Here is an 18869-nt window from a genome sequence, read left to right as displayed (position 1 = left end):
AATCTCAAACGTAGGCCGCTCTGCACCCTGGCTTTGTCTGAAATGTAAATATGTGCCACAATTCAACAATGCAGCACAATGCAACTTTACCTGTTTTTATTTTACTTACTATGGGAGATGTACCACCACTTTGTTAATGTAATAAGCTTCAGTATCTGAACTCAGTATTTATTATAATTTAACATGTTCAAACTGTTACTGTAGGTGTCATTAAATGGTTTCAAGTTTGACTTTTGCCTATTTGTTGATTTAATTTGGCCAAACCAATGATAATCCAGTTTACAGCAATAATATCACTTGTTTCTTTTGTGTTAATGTGATGCCCACTTGTGTTCTTAACAAAAAGAATCCCCTCAAACTGCTTCAGGTCAGGTTTTTTCCTCCACTGTTCTTGTGTTAATAGAAGAGCCACTCACTTATATGAACAAAACCAATTTGTGAACCGCTGTACAACATAGGTCCATTGACATTGATCAACATGCCCTGAAAACTTGGTTTTAAAACGTAAGCATTTCCCTGTAGCGTTAAATGTTTGTGACTAGCTAAGCATCAATTAAAGTTGAAGTTATAGTTACTATATGCTGTAAAAAAAACATCCCTAATTATCAATAGTTTAACACGCAAAACTTGAGGTAATTTGTGGGTGTCAATCAGATTTTGATTTGATTGATCAGTCATGATTCAGCATTTGCGTCAAGGTCTAACACCATCAGCTGCAACAGATTAGGTCATTTCTAAGAAATACAACACAGGGTATCGAAGTTCGTTTGTGACATGACCATGTGGAGTGTGGAGTGGGAGCTCTGACACAGCAGTTGCGGGTCGATGATTTGGACCAAATCTGTGCTGAACTATGATGTTCAACCTAAAACTAAAGAGCCCCTCCAAAACATTCAACATTTAAATGAATGTGTTCATGTGAATTAATCTGGGTTTGTGTGTGTGTATGTGTATTAGAAGACTGTGAAGCTAAAGACTTGACTTAATTTGAGTGTGGAGAGATGGGTGGTGGGAGTAACACCACTAGAGTTAAGAGAAGTGCTGATTGTTACTCTGAACTCAAGCAACAAGTGAAAAAAACAAAACAACAACACAGTTTCAGTGGGCTTGTTTAAATAAAATCAAAATAAGTCTGTAAACAATATACGTCTTACTGATGCACATGCATGTGTTTTTTAGTGCCCCACGCATGAATGTGTTGTATTAAATAATGTATTATGTCCAATGCCATAGAACAGGGGTCTCTAACTGGCGGACCGCGGTCCGGATCCAGACGCAGTTGCATCCGGACCCAGGACCTAAAATCAATATTTCGGAATCATACATATTAGGCAGCGAGTTTTTACTTTTAAGCGGCGCATCTTATACAGCCGTTACGGTACTTGTTCAGCGGTGCAGGAGACACCGACCAATGCGTTGTAAAGCTCAGCCACTCAAATGTGAGTATTCTGACAAGTTTCCTGACTGAGCGAGGTTTCATATGTTCAGAAAGCGTAACTATTGATAAAAGCGGAAAATGAAGCGCACTACGAGGCAATGCGCAACTCTTTTAAACAAACGTACCCACTCACATCTGAAATGAAGACACAGAAAATAAACCTAAGAGCCCAAAATGATCAGAATCCTAACGCATGCATTCACTGTCCAACAATGATGTTAACAGAGAGGATAGAGCTGAAACAATTGGTTTAATTACCACAGATAAAGTCCATGCTCACTGATTTATGTTTTTAGAAGACAAAAATATTATATTGTGACTTTTTTATTGACATCACTTCACACCTGAATGAACTGAATTTAAAGCTGCAGGACAATTCAGTGAAATTAATGTTTCTAAAATGACTTTATTTTAAGATGCACATTTTTCAAAAGCTTTCTGTTATGTCAGTTATTCTTTGATCCAGCCCTTGTTGTACTTGAAATGAGAAGAACATTTATTTATGTATTTCTATGTATTATTTATAATCCATCCAGTTAAATTTGAAAACTGAGAACAATAATTGTTAAAATATAATTATATAATTGATGTGTACTTTCTTTATTTGATTTGACAGTTGCTGACTACACAGAGACATTGTTACTACTACTTGGCTTCTTCAATATATATATATATATGGCACTAAATAGCGCGAGTTAGTTATTATTGTAATGTTTCGGACCTTTGCCCGAGGAGATTTTCTCAATCTGGATCTTTTGGAATTTTAGTTGAAGACCCCTGCCATAGAATAATAAAACTGATCGATATTTACACTCCAGTCCACATGGTGGCAGTAAAGCTGCGACAAAACCTCGCAGGAAGCAAACAGAGTAGCAGAGCAGTTAATGCTAACAAGCATACGGCAAATTCATGTAGCCAGTTAGCCATGTAGCTAGCTACCGAGGCGCTTATAAAAGGCATAAACAGACCACACCGACTTCAGTTAACTGATTAGATACCACAACAAAGGAACATAGCGAGGGAAGGTGAGTCACAAGATAGCGTAGCTAACGGCGGTTGTGTTAACTAGCTAATTCATAAACGCTAGCTATCGTAAGAACGTTGTGTTAGCTAAGCTAATGCTAGCTAGCCTATATGAAGGACCGTTATTTTTGACCAAATTGGTTTGGTTAACGAAGCAGAATGTGGTGCAATTTTGTCTGGGCAAGCTCGTCTTGCTCGTCATGGGTTTTAATTTCATATTGGATATTACACATTGAAGGCAGAAGGAGAGGTACCACGGCTAGCACAATATGTAAACAAAGGCATCGCTAAGTTGATTAGCCAGTCAACTAAAACACAGCTACTTAAAAATGGGTTTCGCACAGAGTGGTAAAGTAACATTAGTTTCATTTCAGGAGTACATCCGTCCGTCTGGGTATAACGTTGACGGTATCTTTCCAATTGAGCTAACGATTATCATGCTGTCTTACAATGTTGAGATGTTTGTTTTGCTTGTGTTTATTTACCAAGTACCCATTAGAGCCCAATAAAAACTGCGTGTCAAAGTGAGATCATATACTCCTGTATTCTACAGACCTCACAATTAAGATTTACAGCCAGCTGCTCTTTCCAAAGAGACCAAACTGTCGTTGGATTGTAATAACTGTATGCAATCAGGGTTAAACTAAAGCTTAGTCTATGCACACTGCAACTCTGTGGAGCCAATTGAAAGGTGTATAACGTGAGCCATCGAAAGCATTTCTACTCTCCCCTTGTGTTAAATCCTGATACTCTGTCATGAGAAATGTCTGGATTATTTCCTGATGTGTTTTCATGTTGTGACTGGACAGATGCAAGCTGGAGACCCAGTGGTTGGTGCAGCGATGGCTGGTGCTCAGAGTCGGTCCGAGGACGAAGAGTCACTTGGGGTAAAAAGGACAGCAACGCAAGCGTTCGGCATTAGTGTTCCCAAACGCAGAAGTTCATCCAGGTGAGAGTTATACTGTTGAATTGTTCCAGCTATGTATTAGTATAATCAATGTATGTTGTTGGATTTAAAAGCATTGTTTTGTTGTTAATGCTGCATTGTTTTTCTGTGGCGCATCTGCAGATGTTTAAAGGATGATTGTTGTATACTTTTTTACACAATTATGTCCTTAGATCAATAAAGAGGAAGAAGTTTGACGATGAATTGGTGGAGAGCAGTCTCGTGAAGTCCTCCAGTCGAGTCAAAGGCCCTCCTGTCATAGAGCCTGTCCGCTGTTCAGGAAGTGAACCTTCATCTAGCGAGAAAAAAAAGGTGCTTAAAGCCTACACATTCCTAAAGGATCTCATGGTGAAGAAGATTAAGTTGGAAGAGGTTTGATTGATGTTTTTTTATGCCTCTTGTCAGGTGACAAAATCAGGAATGGCTCTCACGCTGCCTCTCACAATGGTAGTCAACCCTGCACCCATCACTAAAAGAGTAAAGAAAAGCAAGCAGCCTCTACATATTACTAAAGACTTGGGACGATGGAAACCCACTGATGATCTTCTACTTATAAATGCAGTGTTGCAGGTGAGTAGTATAAATGTTAAAATCATTGTCTGAAAGGCTTGATACTGTTTGTTAGTTCATGATCTAATGTGTCTGTATTTGTCTCTAGACCACAGACCTAACTTCTGTTCATTTGGGGGTCAAGTTCAGCTGTCGTTTCACGTTACGGGAAATTAAAGAGAGGTGGTACGCGCTCCTCTACGATCCTGTCATCTCGAAGTAAGTAGAGACTTACGCAGCAGCAGCTTTACCCCCCCCCCCCTCTGAAGTTTCTATATTGTGTAAAAAATTTAATTCTCTCTGTTTTCTCTCTTTTTTTTAGGCTGGCATGGCAGGCCATGCGTCAGCTTCACCCAGAGGCCATTGCAGCAATCCAAAGCAAAGCTCTGTTTAGTCAGGCCGAGGAGGGACTGCTGGCTAAGATTGGTTCAGTAAGTGAAACTAGGAACATTTCACTGGTGTGGCAAAATAAACATACAATCTAATCAGTCTAATGGTTCAGATTTAAATGTATTTTGAAAAGCTTTTGTGTATCCAGCTCATTGCATATAACATAGTGTTTGAATGTACACATTCACTACTGCATTCACAAGCTATTTTGTATTACATTTGTCATTGAACAGACTAGTCAGCCCAAACTGGATGTGTTCCAGGAGCTTTTGAGCAAACACCCCGGTGTCTTTCACCCATCTCGCACCCCCAAGAGCCTGCTGGTACACTGGCAGCTGCTGAAGCAGTACTACCTACTGGATGATCAGAGCGGTACGTTGAGGGGCCCACACATTTATACAGAGCATTGAGTACTTTATTTTGTTTTATTGCAAAGAAAGTCCCTTTTTGTACTCAGATGCACATGTAATTATGAATTCAATGAGTCCAAACGCCCCTGGTGCTGTTTCCCTGAATAAGCTGGTGAGTTCTGTTTGTGATTGTCTTGTTGGCTTTGATTGTGTGTTACAGTCCAGCCTCTCCCAAAAGGTGACCAAGTCCTCAACTTCTCTGATGCTGAGCAGATGGTTGATGATGTAAAGTTAAAGTAAGGCAGTATTAATGTCATGTTTTTGTTGCTGATAAGCAAGCGTTTCATCATATTCTCACTTACGTGTTGTATGTCCACGGAATTTTAAACACTAATTCATTTTTCTGCGTTTGTGTTTTTACAGGGAGAGTAGAGATGAGGTGTTAGAACATGGTAAGATATTAGATTATGAAGACACGACATAAATTATATCTTTGATAATCTTATTTTTGTTTACATCGGATTTACCTTCGTCTTTACATTCAGAGCTGATGATTTCCGATCGTCACCAAAAAAAAGAGATCAGACAATTGGAGCAGGAGTTGCCTCGTTGGCAGGTCCTTGTGGATAGTATTACGGGTATGTAAACTTTCATTCAACAAGCACAAGCAGACGGCTTTTATAGGTATATTTGTTTTGAGCTAAATTGTGTGTGTGTGTGTGTGTGTGTGTGTGTGTGTCACCAGGGATGAGCATGCCCGATTTTGACAACCAGACACTGGCAGCTTTACGAGGAAGAATGGTACGCTACCTCATGAGATCGCGAGAGGTAAGAAATCTTTCACAAACAGTTGTTACACAGGAGCAATGTAGAGGTATTATGTCTGTAAAAAGGAAACTGAGAGGAATTCTCACTGTGAAGATGTCTTTTATTTTTTTTAATGATCTTTTTATTTATGTTCACAAAGATTACGTTGGGCAGGGCGACCAAGGACAAACCGATAGACGTAGATCTGTCGCTAGAGGGACCTGCCTGGAAAATATCAAGAAAACAAGGTGAATAAACTCATACGCTGTCGGGATGTAACTTTATATTGCATAGATAATGCTAACGGATACATAAACTACAGCTCATCTCTACTGAACCCATCTGTAGTAAACTTAGAAATTGTTTCAACTGGCAGCAATTTACCCCCTCTGATGCTGCTGAAAGTAACCGAACCACCAATTATCAGTCAATCATCTTGATGTATTTTTTTAAACAAAGTGCTACCTTTTTAATCAAGTCATACTGATTTCTACAGGAATTATTAAGCTGAAGAATAACGGGGACTTCTTCATCGCCAATGAGGGCAGACGACCCATCTACATAGATGGCAGACCGGTCTTGTCGGGGAACAAGTGGAAGCTCAACAACAACTCTGTGGTGGAGGTGCGTGGAGGCTGACAACCATTACATCCATTTGAGCGGTGGCACTGAGTGAGACGTGGCCCCTAACGTACTCTATCTGTCTCTTCAGATTGCAGGTCTTCGCTTTGTGTTTCTCATTAACCTGGAACTCATCTCACTTATAAAAGCTGAAGCAGCCAAGATGACACCGCAGTGAACGTCAGCCATCTGTCAAGAGGAGTGAACATACAGGACGTACTGGCAGCCGAACCGGTCCAGTCACTTCCTCTTTGGCCGACAGCGGTTCACAGTTTATCTCATGAAGCGGCAGCAGAGCTACCGCGATTCACACCGACAAACACCATGATAACTTGAAATGTGAATTTTAAACAAGACTACAGCTAAATCCTGGAGCAAGGTAGTAACAGGTGTTACTTGTTGTTTAAACAGTTTCCATGTTGTAATGTAGACACTCTCATGGTAGAGCCTTGTTTTCTGTTTGTTTTTTTGCCAATTTTTCAGAATATTGTATTTAAATTCTGTAGTAAAGCTTTTTCAAAATATTAAACTTGTATACACAAAGTTCTGTGTCCAATCTACAGTTTAAACATTACATTTCAACAAAAAACTGAACTGTGAGCAACAACACTTCCTGTATTTGTTATCTGTGTAGCTGTAGACGAGCAGTTAATGAGGAAATTAACTGAATAATCTGCAAGCATGGAGATTTGAGAAAGGGACTTTAGGTATAATTTTTTCTTGTTATCTGTGTCCCGTGACTTTTATAGTATATCTTTAATATGAGAATCTTTATGTTTTGAAAGGTATGTTCATATTTTCTTTTTCCAAAATATCTGATTGGTTAGAAATCAGAGCATATAGTAACAGCTAAGCAAATAGGAACAATATGCCTCTCACACTTGACCCTGCAGCATCAGCAAGTGAAACTTCTCTTAAAATAAGCAGGTAATTCACCTATTGGATGACTCCCACATGATATGAACCAACAATGGATTAATATTAAAATCCAATTTGTTTAGAGATTTTAGATCCTGTTATCAGCCTACACACAGATGAGTACAACTTTTTATTGCACTTTTTTTTTTTTTTTTTTAAACCTGGTTTACAAAGAGACCAAAAGATAAATGTAATTTTAATATAAATGTAACATTGAAATCAAGACGAGCATGAATTGTTAGAAGAATAGCTATTAAGATCTAGAACTTGTATTTTTGCAGCAGTGGTGATTATGTGCACTTTGCCAACAGGCCGTGCTAGAGAGCTCAGTATGCACACACAGTACAAGTGACCGGGTTTCTCTACAGTAGAAATAGAAGCAAATATTCAAAATATTTTGAAAAGTATATTCTGAGATGTAGTTGTAATTGTTCTGGTCAGGATGAAATAGCCTGCTGGTCACCTATCTCAGGGCAGTTAGTTGCACTGATTAAAAACTACAAAAAGCCTACAAAATCCATATGAGATGCAATAACTACACAGCATTATTCAAAAACAAATGACATTAAACATAGCTTCCCACCTAGAGGGAACTCCCCAACAAAGAAATATTTCTGACATGTACAGCTCTAATCCATTAGTAGGTTGCACCCATACCATTCTTAAACAAATATGTATTTAAGGTGCGAAGCCCGACTGTCGCCTGATCTTTATCTGACAGATTTGTCCCTTAACTGTGAGCCTATAGAGGTTAAGGAATTGTTTTATGTGTAAAATGTTTCAGTGAGAATAGTGTGTTCTGGTCCATTTTTAGAAATTGAACTGACATGAAGGTTTCAGAGGGTAATAAGGACACTGGACCATCTAAGAACCCAAAGAAATGACCTGGATAATGTGTTACAAATCCACCAGGGGTGTTGGAAATAGTGTCATCAAAACACAGACGGTGCAGTCAAGTGAATCTGCTGTTGCCATAGAAACTCCACCCTCACTCAATATGTGCCCCAGGTTATATTTGACTGAATTCCCCAAACGTGAAACGGCTGACACAAGTAAAGTTTAAACAAGAGAAACAGACAACGTTCAGCCGACAGTGGTGAAATCTAAACATACACATATCTACTCAAAACAGAAGCAGCTACCTGCATTACACGGCCAGTAAGATAAGGGTGAATTGCTTTATGAGAACACTGATCAATGGTAGAAATGGGGCTATTGATTAATGAGTTTCTCTCAAAAATTGCTGCTGGAAACAAAATATTTGAACACTTGTTCTCTTCAGGGAAAACAAAAGCGAAAAGAACGGAGCAGCTCTTTGTAGGCCTGTACCTGTAGTTGCCTGGAACAATAAAGTTTTACGAATAGAGACTTCCTCTTTGACATGGCAGCTGATAAGGGAAGTCAGATAGCAAGACTACCGAGGTTCTGTCTGCTATGCGAAGGCCTACGTGCTTTTTACTGGAACAATTACGTTTATTGATATAGTTTTATAGTTTTAATATAGTTTTCCTGTTGACTCAGCTGATAAGGGATGCAAATCTAGCAAGACTACCAAGGTTCTGCTGCGATAAAATCCATAAAATAAAAAGATGCTTCTTTAGACGGTAAGAACCAGGAGAGCTTCTTCCTCATTGTCCCTTCATTTCAAAGGGCATAGAGAACATCCACCACCTCTTGCCAACAGACTGTGACGACAGCTGCTCTTGCATGAGTGTATTTAATGGTTTGTCTGGTATCATCAGATTATTGTCTGATTTGATTTGTCTGTCCGTCATGCAGGCCCTCCAGGGTGTGAGGGTTGGGCTCTACACTACGCTGCCCAGACAAGATGTTGCTGTTGGGTCTCTGTGTTTTATACACATGCATATTCCCTTACCTGCTACCATGTTGAGTTTCATTCAGAGCACTCTGCATGTAAACTCTGGTGCATTCAGGGTTCGTTCAATGAGGAAGAGCCAGAGAGCTTGAAAAAACAGTCAGATACATTGGAGCATGTCAGTATTAACCTGCAGTGAAGCCCTCGGGATCTTGATAGGTGCATGTTTCCACACAAATTAAATAATTCAAAATAATCTGCTGAAAAGAAAGTTGTGAGTAATTTGTTCGATAGATTTCCAGTCAACAGTGTTCACAAAGCACAAGTCATCATGTAAGTGATGATGCGCAGCAGTGATTATTGTGATTTAAAAAAAATAAATCTGTATTTCATCTTGAATCACACTGAAGGGGCTTCATTTTGCAATAATGGCCAATTATTATTATTAGGCTCATTGCACTGAAACTAATCTAAAGAGATCAATTGACACAAAAATATTGATGTAAAAACGTATTTTATTGATTAAAAAATGATAAAACACAGCCTGCAGTTTATAACGTTATTGATGTTTATAACGCCTGCTGAGTTGCAGGGCTTTGGGTCGTCACATGACAAGTTGTCTTGAACGCCTCTCGGTTCGCGTTTCGTTTCAGAGCAACGTTTCAGGGCTGCGCTTCCGTTGTGAGCATCTGAGTCCAAGCAGGCGACTGACACAACAGAAGTGAGTAGTTGTCGTGGTTTTGTTTACATGAACGAACATAACAGGACAATGCTAATGTTGTGAACACTGTTTATGAACACGTGTGAACGAGTTGGAGGAGTCGGACAGGCTGGCTGTCATTATCAAGCTCGCTAACTTGCGTGTTAGCAACAATAGCCATGAGGAGGGTGATGGTGAAGCGATACAATGTCTGCTTTAACGTTGACTCTTCGTGGTGTTTACCTCGCCGTGAAGTTAGCTGCCACGAAGTGTGTCCGTGCAGAAAACTACAGGATAGATCGTGATCCTACGAGGCTAAACGTTACAACACACTGCTAACTGTGAGATGACGTAACCGTGTACGCTACATATGTTGCAGGTATTTTGCAGAAAACGTAACAATTGCACGGCGAGCAAACATTATCTGTAACGTTAAGACGAGTGACATCAACGTTACGGAATTGCTTTTTCGACACTTCACGTCAGGAACGCATTTGATTAACGTCAGGTGGTCACTGAACTCCCAGTGCAGGGAGAGGCTGTAATGATTCAATACCTGGGAATGTATGATGGTGTAGAAAAGTGATATTTTAAGTTTGAGAAATCACTTGACAAGTGTTGTGACCTTATGGTCCTTGTTGTGCACCACAAGCAGTTCGTTCTTTACATTTCTGATGAAGTTACAATAAACAGGCTACAGGATATTCTGAAGAAAAGCCTCATGTTAAGTGTTCTGTAAACCCAATTACTTTGCATGTTTAAAAGCGCTTAAATGTAACTCTCCTTTACTCTGACTTTCTGTTAAAGTGTGAATTATTTCTTCATTATTTTGATCAGCCTCAGCTGTTCCTCTTATTAAAATGTAGTGAGACCCTATCTTAACATTAGGAGATTACAGTTTCAGCCGGCACGCTGCCTCAGTGAACAAGTGAAATGTAGTTGAAGATAACGGAGTAATCTTACTGTTGACGGTGATAAGAAAGGTTGTAGATGATTGACAATGCAGCGCTTCACCACATCATATCTGTCACCGTGTGTGAGGGACATAATGCTTTTTTTGGTTCACTTACAACTACTTTTTGACAATTATTTCCTTATTTTATTTTTCAATGAAAGTGTGCCAGTAAGGCTGATGACGATAAAGGGCAATGTATACTTTGCTCTTCCAGTTAGTCGGTCATAAACGTTTCCCTGTAAAGCAGCCCATCCCAACGATGTTTTCCTCAGTGATATTTGGTCGCGGTCCTTGATTCCTGTCTTGTCAAAGTGTCGAGGTATTGATCACAGAAGAAGACAAGGTCCTCCAATTCAATAGAAAGATGGTCTCTTCCTTTCTTAATTGTATGCTTGACAAACTGAAACTGTGTTGACTGTGATGGAGTTACGTTGGGCTTATATTTCTGTGGTCAGAGAACGGTCAACTGAAGCTCCTCTTCTTCTCCGTTCACTCCCCCTGAGCCGGTTGGCTCCTTCTGTAGGTTGAAGTACCTGCTGGTTGGTCAGTTCTGTAGGAGTTGTTTAAACCCTTGTTTAAAGGTCCAGTTGGTCCGTTTTAACAGGACCACGTGTCGGCTGTTACAACAGAGACGGTTTTGGTGATCTATGCTGAAATAAAACGTCTGTATATCAGACTGTACTTCGCCGTCAAGCAAAAACTCCTGCACACAACAGCATGTTTGTTTTTACTTCTGCCCCGGTGTTACGCTCCCTGTGTCCTAACACAGCAGCCTGTAGTCAGTAGGACTTTGACAGATCTTAACTTAACAAATTGCATATTTCTCTAGTTTGACCGAATGTATTTTCTAAATCAGTGTTCATTTTAAACTTGTCGTCGTAAGCATATGAAGCTGCTGAAGGCTGCAACAGTTATATGCAGTAATCTGAATGGTGCACAAAGAATATTCGTTTAAGATGAAAGTTTTTAGACATTTTCTGGGAGTTTACTGGATATTTCCTTTCCTTTGCAACCGGCCATAAGTCTTGGGAGCTACTCCTCTCGATACATCTGACACTTTCCTTTAAGTCAGGCTGACACACTTATCGTAGAGAGTTAATCTCTTTATCAGCCACTGCGGGTCGTTATCAACGGGTGTCTTTCAGCTGCCACATTCTGCTTGTTCCTGTTGCCTTTAACTTTCCCAAGAATCACGTTATTTGCTTTGCAAAATAAAAAATAGAAATGATTTAAACCTACCAAATTGCATTTCACTGCTTTTTGTGGAACTTAAGTAACTTGTTAATATAAGTTCTTTGCAAGATTTTTTTTCTGTTTGTTTCACTGTGAAATGAACTTTTCTTGACAGAACATCAGTGCAATGCTGCTTCTGCGACGCTGCCACAGCCTGACTCGCTTTGGCCCTCTCAGCACTCAAAGGTACGTCCCTGGAACAAACATTTACTTTGCCTGCATGTGTTTACTTGGCCTGCACTGACGGAGCAGGCTACAGGTCTTCACTGTTTTAAACCTAATGAGCTCCGCTTGATCTGCATTAAAGGAACATTGCCATTTTTTTTCATTTCATAGGCTTCAAGTGGGACCTGCTGTGGCCTCATGCACAGGTCGTCTCTGGAGCAGCAGCAGCAGCGAGGACCACAGATCGTACCAGCGGACCCACGGGCCCAGCTGGAGACATGGCCTGGCAGGACTGCTGGCTGGTACCGGGGCTGTACTGGCTTATGGCCTCCACCACCACAAGGTTTAAATTAAATTAACTCGATTAGATCTGTAAAGCCAGTCAATGTTTGATTTGCTTTTGTTGTGTCATGGCTAAATCGCGTCTATTAAACATGTTTTTTAACTGTTGTTCAACAAAACAACAGCATGAAGTCATGACTTTGATTGTGACGAGTTGTGATGAGCATTTGACATGATTTGTCTGAAAGATCTGTTTCTTAAAAAGGATCAAGTTGATGGCCCAGCATGGTGTAGATGTCCTGTATATGAAACAATCTTAATTATTTAAGTATCTAAACAGTTCAATAACATTTCATTTAGGGACAAACACTTACTATGATTGATTATGACATCGACTTACCAAACTGCGCATTGCAAATTCAGAAATGTCTTTTGTCATTTTTGTTATGTACGGTATTGTAAATATAATTACCAAACTTTTACTGCAGAGTTTGTTGCGCCCCAAAGTGACGGATACATTTTATTTCTTTAAAATCCATATAATGTCAAACATGGGTTTCATCTACTCGGGTAGTGACAAACATTACAGATCCATCAAGCTTTCTCATGAACAGTGAGACAGCATTCACCAGTCCAAGCAGCAGTGCAGCTGTCCCGTGTATTTGAGTGAATAATTAACACAGTCATGCTGAAAACGCTGTGTTTTGTAGTTTGTAGCTGCTTGTAGCTGCAGTATGGGGTGATGTGCCTTCATGGCATCAGTCTAATGTTATAGGCCTTTCAGTCTGTGTCCTATCCAGAGCCTCGTCGGATAACAGAGCGAGAGAGCAGACTAGATATTTATAACATACCTACATCAGCATTGTGTCGGCATGTGCAAACATGAGAACGCACACTGCTGTCACAGCCAGTTTACCACCATAAAACCAGAGGCCTGCAGTTAAAACAGTGATCACAGAAGAATCCAAATGACCTTTTAGTTACAGTTACATTAAGCAAAATCTATATTTACAACATGCTCTTTTCAAGTATGTAGACTGGATTCCTGGTTTCCAGTATTTTCTCTTTTTAAATGTCTTTTTTTTTTGAAAATCACAAAACTGATACCTCCTGTCTCCTCCCTCCTGTCTCCTGTCTCCTCTCTCCTCTCTGGTGCAGGCTGAGCAGGAAGAGACCATTAGAGTGCAGGCAATAGAGAAGACCTCATCTTTTCCCATCTTCAGCCAGGAAGAGGTCACCAGACACCGCTCTCTGGAGGATGGCGTGTGGGTCACTTACAAAGGTGGCGTCTATGACATCACTGAGTTTGTTGCCATGCACCCCGGTGGGGATAAGATCCTGCTGGCAGCAGGTGGAGCCCTCGAACCCTTCTGGGCGCTGTATGCTGTGCACAACCAGGAGCATGTGCTGGAAATGCTCTCAGAGTACAAGGTGGGCAGATTCTTGGTTTCTTTTGATAGTTGAAATAAATGTCAGTGAGGAACAATAGAAGTGTAATATTAACAACAGAGTATAGGAAAGAAATGGGTGTTCAGCAGATTTTCATTGGGTGGAAAAAGTTCCATCAACACGAAGCTGAGACAAGAATTGGCCGCGAGCACCAAACTCTGTAGCCAATGTTTATACCGGTAAGCCTATGTGGAGACATTTGCAGATAAAATATACTGCTGACCTTAAGTCAAGGTTTTTAACCATCACTGACTTCCATTTGAAATTGACCAATGTAACATACCCAGTGTGCAGCTTCACCTTGCAAAGTTCTGTTCCTTTGACTTACATTTGTGGCTGGAAAATAGAACCGAACTGTAGAAGACACTGAACCTCAAGAGAAAAAAACGGTAAATGGTAAAATGATGTTGGTTGTAAACAGCCATCACAGTTTACACTCTTTGAGTTTTTGGTTAAACGTTGCTCTCATGTATTTGCTGTAGCGCTGCGCAGCTCACACAGCTTTAACACAAATGCTTTAACTTGCTTTAAATGCAATTCAGTCACAATATGCATTGCAATAACACCCCTTCAGCATCTATATAGTATACAAATCCATTAAAAACTATATGAACCTATAGCGGCTGTAAAGCCGGGGTTGTCAGTTGAATTTATCCTAAAATGAACTTGTCATTTATTTTGTCTGTCTTGCCCTTGATCTCTGAAGACACACATGAAAAGGTCTGCTGCATACTGTATACTAAGGAACAGCTGTAGGCTAAATACTGGCACTCCTCACGTGGTCAGTGAGAGAAACACTGTTCCTTGTGTTTTTTTGTGGCGTTTCCTGGTAAACAACCTGTTATTTTTTGCCTTTTTGATTTGCACTTTTAGTAATTTGAGATGAACAGAAAACGTCCCTTGAAAATGTGTGATAGCTTGTAGCATTGAGTGCCATGTGGCCTAATAAAACATGTGTCTGTGGTTAACACAAGGTTGGTGAGCTGAGTGCAGAAGACCTGAAGAAGCAGAAGACTATTCAGACATCGGACCCCTACTCTTCCGACCCCGAGCGTCACCCCGTCCTGCACATCAACAACCTCAAGCCCTTCAACGCTGAGCCGCCTCCTGAAATCCTCTCCGACAGCTTCATCACCCCCTCGGCTTTCTTCTTCAAAAGAAACCACCTGCCAGTTCCTCTGGTGGACCCGGCTTCGTATCAGCTGATGGTGGAGGGACTCCCTGGAGGAGTGCTGACGCTGTCTTTAGAAGAGTTAAAGACTCGATTCCCCAAACACACCGTCACCGCCACGCTGCAGTGTGCCGGTAACCGCCGCTCTGAGATGAATAAGGTGAAGCAGGTGAAAGGACTGAACTGGGGCATTGCGGCGATCAGTAACGCCACATGGAGCGGTGCGAGGCTCAGGGATGTGCTGCTGGCCGCCGGATACGGGCCCGATGTGGCCCAGCGGGCTCTCCATGTGCAGTTTGAAGGTCTGGACAAAGACGTGACGGGGACCACCTACGGTGCTTCCATCCCTCTGAACAAGGCAGTTAGTGAGGAGGGTGATGTGTTGCTGGCTTATGAAATGAACGGCGCGGATCTCCCTGCCGACCACGGCTACCCCGTCCGCGTTGTGGTGCCAGGCACAGTGGGCGCACGCAATGTTAAATGGTTGGGGAAGATCATAGTGAGCGCAGACGAAAGCAGCAGCCACTGGCAGCAGAACGACTACAAGGGCTTTTCCCCCGGGACGGACTGGGATACGGTGGACTTCAAGTCTGCTCCGGCCATCCAAGAGCTGCCTATTCAGTCAGCCATCACCACACCGGCAGACGGTGCTGTGGTCGATCGCAGTTTGGAAGACGTGACCGTGAAGGGTTACGCCTGGAGCGGCGGTGGCAGAGAGGTAGTGCGTGTAGATGTGTCTCTGGATGGAGGAAAGACGTGGCAGGTGGCCCGACTGAGGAGCAGCGAGAAGGGACAAGCGCCTGAACCGTCGCCCCCACCGGGACGAGCCTGGGCCTGGAAGCTGTGGGAGGTAACGGCTCCGCTTCCTCCGGAGGCTCGGGAGCTGGCGATAGTTTGCAAGGCGGTTGATAACAGTTACAACATGCAGCCGGACACAGTTGCTCCCATCTGGAATCTGAGGGGCGTGCTGAGTAACGCCTGGCACAGAGTGACCGTGAAGATCAGAGAGGATGAGAGCGAGGAATAGACTTTACGCCCGAAAGAGTCATCAGAGAGTGGACGTTGTTTTAAATCTGTCACTAAAGCCGGGCTCAGGCTACAGGAGTTCTGGCCCGTTTCAACCCTGAGTCACCGCTGTTGACAATCGGAGGGAGATATGCGGTCTGGGATGTTGGTCTGTACCAATGTTCAGCCCAGATTATGGAGGAATGTGAGGGTTTTACAGAACCAGTCTTAAAACCACCCCAAACATTCACAGCCTCATCGGTGCCCAAACGTTCTAGCCCTCGAGGCTAACGTTAGCTAGCATACTACTGTGGCCAGAAATAAAGTCTGAGCCCGGCTTACCTCAGCAGGAACAGTGATGGAGGAAGAAAATCTGTTTCTTAAAAAATACCGCAGGAGTTTTTGACAAACAGCTTTGAAGTATTCATGCAGTCATGTTGCCTGTGAGATTTGAGATGAGGGTAATTCAGTGAGAACGTTTGGTGTGTGAATAACACATTTATACTAATTTATAATGTTTTTATTGTTTAATATGTCTGGCATGGGCTTCACGGGTACCTAATGTACCCTTTGAGCCTGCGGGTGTTCCAAATAAGCCAACTTCATGATTTGCTGATAAATATATATTTCTTTAAAAAAATCTCAACAATACATACTTGTTCTCTTCAAATCTGAAATCTCTTTTCATTTTGTCTCCACTTCTGGCCTCTACATGTAACATAGACGTGACCAGCCTTTTCACTGCGTCGTCAACGCAGGTAAAGCTTAACTTGTTTACTTCAATGGAAATTCTTCATTATTCATCTTTCATTACATGTTGTCCTTTTGTCTGTATCTCTATCCTATGATGTGCTCTTAGCATTTGAAATTGACCAAATTTTGTGATCCAGCCAACTGAAACTGAAAGTGCAGATTTGTTTATGAAGATTTCTGAAGGCAGACTGACGGAAATAGAAACGGTAGTTTTGCATATAAACAGTTGAACATTCATGTTCCAAGGATAGTAAATTAGATTTACAATTATATATTTACTAACAAAAAATGTAATTGATTTTCAAATGTTAATCATAAACACACTTCCTGTCTACTCCAGAACTTTTTTCCAAAAAATGTGAGATTTTGCTCGCACTGTACCGGCGACATGCTTCTATCATGCATGGTAGTTCTTATGGTTTTCTCTGAGCAAAATTCATCTGAAACCTAAGATTAAAAAGTATTTCCAATCTTAGGATAGAAAATAGGCCTATCAAGAATGAAATGACCTAACATCACTGATATTTATTTAAGGGTATTTAACAGTTTTGACGACACTGTTTTATGTAAAATGTACATTATCGTTGAAGATGAATAAAGAGTTCTAGTTTTACAGAGACTTCTGGTGCGTCAATTGCTGCTCAGTGCCCAAAACTCAATAAAAGCTTGTGTCAGCTTTTATACTTATTTCAAGACATTTTGCTAAAAATAATACCTTAGCGATAACATCATAGTGATATAATGTGTTGTTCAGCTTTGCAGTGCTTACATTTCCATTCTCTGTTCCTCCCTGGCTAACAGTCAAACTATTGTTTATATTTAATGAAATGCAAATACTTTTTTTCTGTTTATTTTTCTTCAAGGGTCATTTTAATTAATACAAAAACATTAATATTACTAATTGTAAATTTTTTTTAATTTTTTTTAATGAAATATGGAACATATTTGGTTGCCAGTTAAATGTAGGATTGATTTTAAGATTATTTTAAGAACCTTTGTCCATACTGTAAAATCCTTTTCTATATAATGTGTCATCTTTACTGGTTCACTGTTCTCTGTTTGCTCGCTGTAAACTCTGGGAAGAGTCACGGAGAATATTCAAAACTCACTGTTTTAATTTGATAAACTTTAATATGACACCACTTTCACATGTTGGTGAATATATCATATTATATCATATTGTATTATATTATGTTGTTTTGAAAGCTGAAGTTAGCTCTGCTAAAATCCAGTAGCTGTCAACATCAAGTGGCCGCTGTTTGCTGAGAACAATTCTAAAATCTTAAACAATCCTCTCCGGGATTTTGTTTTTTAAACTTATGTTTGATTGTAATACGTCTGAAGGTTTTTTTTAAATATCTTCTCCTTTTTCTTAGTATGTTTATTAAATGTTGTAACAGAAGAAACAGGATCTAAGTGACTCACACAGTCTTCTGAAAAAAAGATGCTGCAGCTGGCAGGAAGATGAACAGGAGGGAGGAAGGGAGGACAAGTTCATGTACAAGATGAGGAAAGATCAGGACAGAAGATTGGAGGTATAAAAGAATGCAATAGAAAAAAATTCTATAATAATTCACAGTAATTTGAGTAGCTCAAAACTGCACTGCTCAAAATGATTAAGTCACAATCAATCATTTTTGTGATCTCTTGATGTACTCTGAATCATGATGTCAGGAACACAAGTTGCCTTTTATCCTGAATAGGATTAAATGGATAAAGATATTCGCCTGCACATTTTTTCTTAGACTGCAAGAGAAGTTTTCTTTTATCAAATGAAAGCAGATATATTCCGGGGGTTTACGCACATGATGAATGACGTGGGACTCTCTTGTTTATCTGTATGGGGCTATTGACCTGTGGCGAAGTTGTTTGGCAATCATGTTTGTTATAAACTTTTCATTCTGATCCGTCTATGAGTCATAAATGACTAAAAGTTTGGTAAGCAGAACTTTGTTGTGCAGATAAAGAAAACACATTTATGTGGCTCTGCAGTCGACTCCGACTGAGATTTTATGTATTTTCTTGGCTCAGACTCCTGACGCTGCTATGAGTATATGCACTACTCACAAATACTTAAAAGAAATGACAAATATCCGCTCCCGTCAGTAGCAGATGAGACATTAATGTGGTATCAAGCGAGATCATTTGGACAAAATGTTCTATCATCTATATGCTCTGTTCCCCCGTGGTGCACCAAACACTAGTATGCTGCTGTGTAATGTTTCAGAAACCTGAAATAGAAAAATAAATCCTGTACTGTACTCCCACTTCTTGCTTGTTCCTTCTTTCTGTTCCTTT

The 18869-nt window shown here is 40.6% G+C and overlaps 2 protein-coding genes across 2 annotated transcripts; both read left to right on the top strand.

Moving 5' to 3' along the window:
• Positions 1-2323: 2323 nt before the first annotated feature.
• mcrs1 (microspherule protein 1) lies at positions 2324-6594 on the top strand. Its single transcript, XM_079297108.1, has 14 exons — positions 2324-2463; positions 3271-3410; positions 3581-3719; positions 3813-3977; positions 4066-4175; positions 4279-4387; positions 4580-4718; positions 4917-4992; positions 5120-5148; positions 5242-5334; positions 5442-5524; positions 5664-5751; positions 6000-6127; positions 6216-6594. Exons 2-14 carry the CDS (start codon positions 3271-3273, stop codon positions 6300-6302), a joined length of 1386 nt encoding a protein of 461 aa, XP_079153234.1. The 5' UTR covers positions 2324-2463; the 3' UTR covers positions 6303-6594.
• Positions 6595-9467: 2873 nt separating this feature from the next.
• On the top strand, positions 9468-18776 carry suox (sulfite oxidase). The gene is made up of 5 exons (XM_079266494.1): positions 9468-9579; positions 11862-11932; positions 12083-12254; positions 13352-13624; positions 14617-18776. The coding sequence occupies exons 2-5, from the start codon at positions 11874-11876 to the stop codon at positions 15838-15840; spliced, it is 1728 nt and encodes a 575-aa protein (XP_079122620.1). The 5' UTR covers positions 9468-9579; positions 11862-11873; the 3' UTR covers positions 15841-18776.
• Positions 18777-18869: the final 93 nt, after the last annotated feature.

This window comes from Melanostigma gelatinosum (assembly GCF_949748355.1).
Source record: "Melanostigma gelatinosum genome assembly, chromosome: 3".
NCBI classification, from domain to species: Eukaryota; Metazoa; Chordata; class Actinopteri; order Perciformes; family Zoarcidae; genus Melanostigma; species Melanostigma gelatinosum.
This window is presented reverse-complemented; position numbering and strand designations above follow the sequence as displayed.

Coding starts and splice junctions, on each gene's coding strand:
- suox (XM_079266494.1), top strand. CDS start 11,874: ATGCTGCTTCTGCGACGCTGCCACAGCCTGACTCGCTTTGGCCCTCTC. Junction 12,255..13,351: donor ATGGCCTCCACCACCACAAG/GTTTAAATTAAA, acceptor TCTCTGGTGCAG/GCTGAGCAGGAAGAGACCAT. Junction 13,625..14,616: donor AAATGCTCTCAGAGTACAAG/GTGGGCAGATTC, acceptor GGTTAACACAAG/GTTGGTGAGCTGAGTGCAGA.
- mcrs1 (XM_079297108.1), top strand. CDS start 3,271: ATGCAAGCTGGAGACCCAGTGGTTGGTGCAGCGATGGCTGGTGCTCAG. Junction 4,388..4,579: donor TGCTGGCTAAGATTGGTTCA/GTAAGTGAAACT, acceptor GTCATTGAACAG/ACTAGTCAGCCCAAACTGGA. Junction 5,149..5,241: donor AGATGAGGTGTTAGAACATG/GTAAGATATTAG, acceptor CTTTACATTCAG/AGCTGATGATTTCCGATCGT.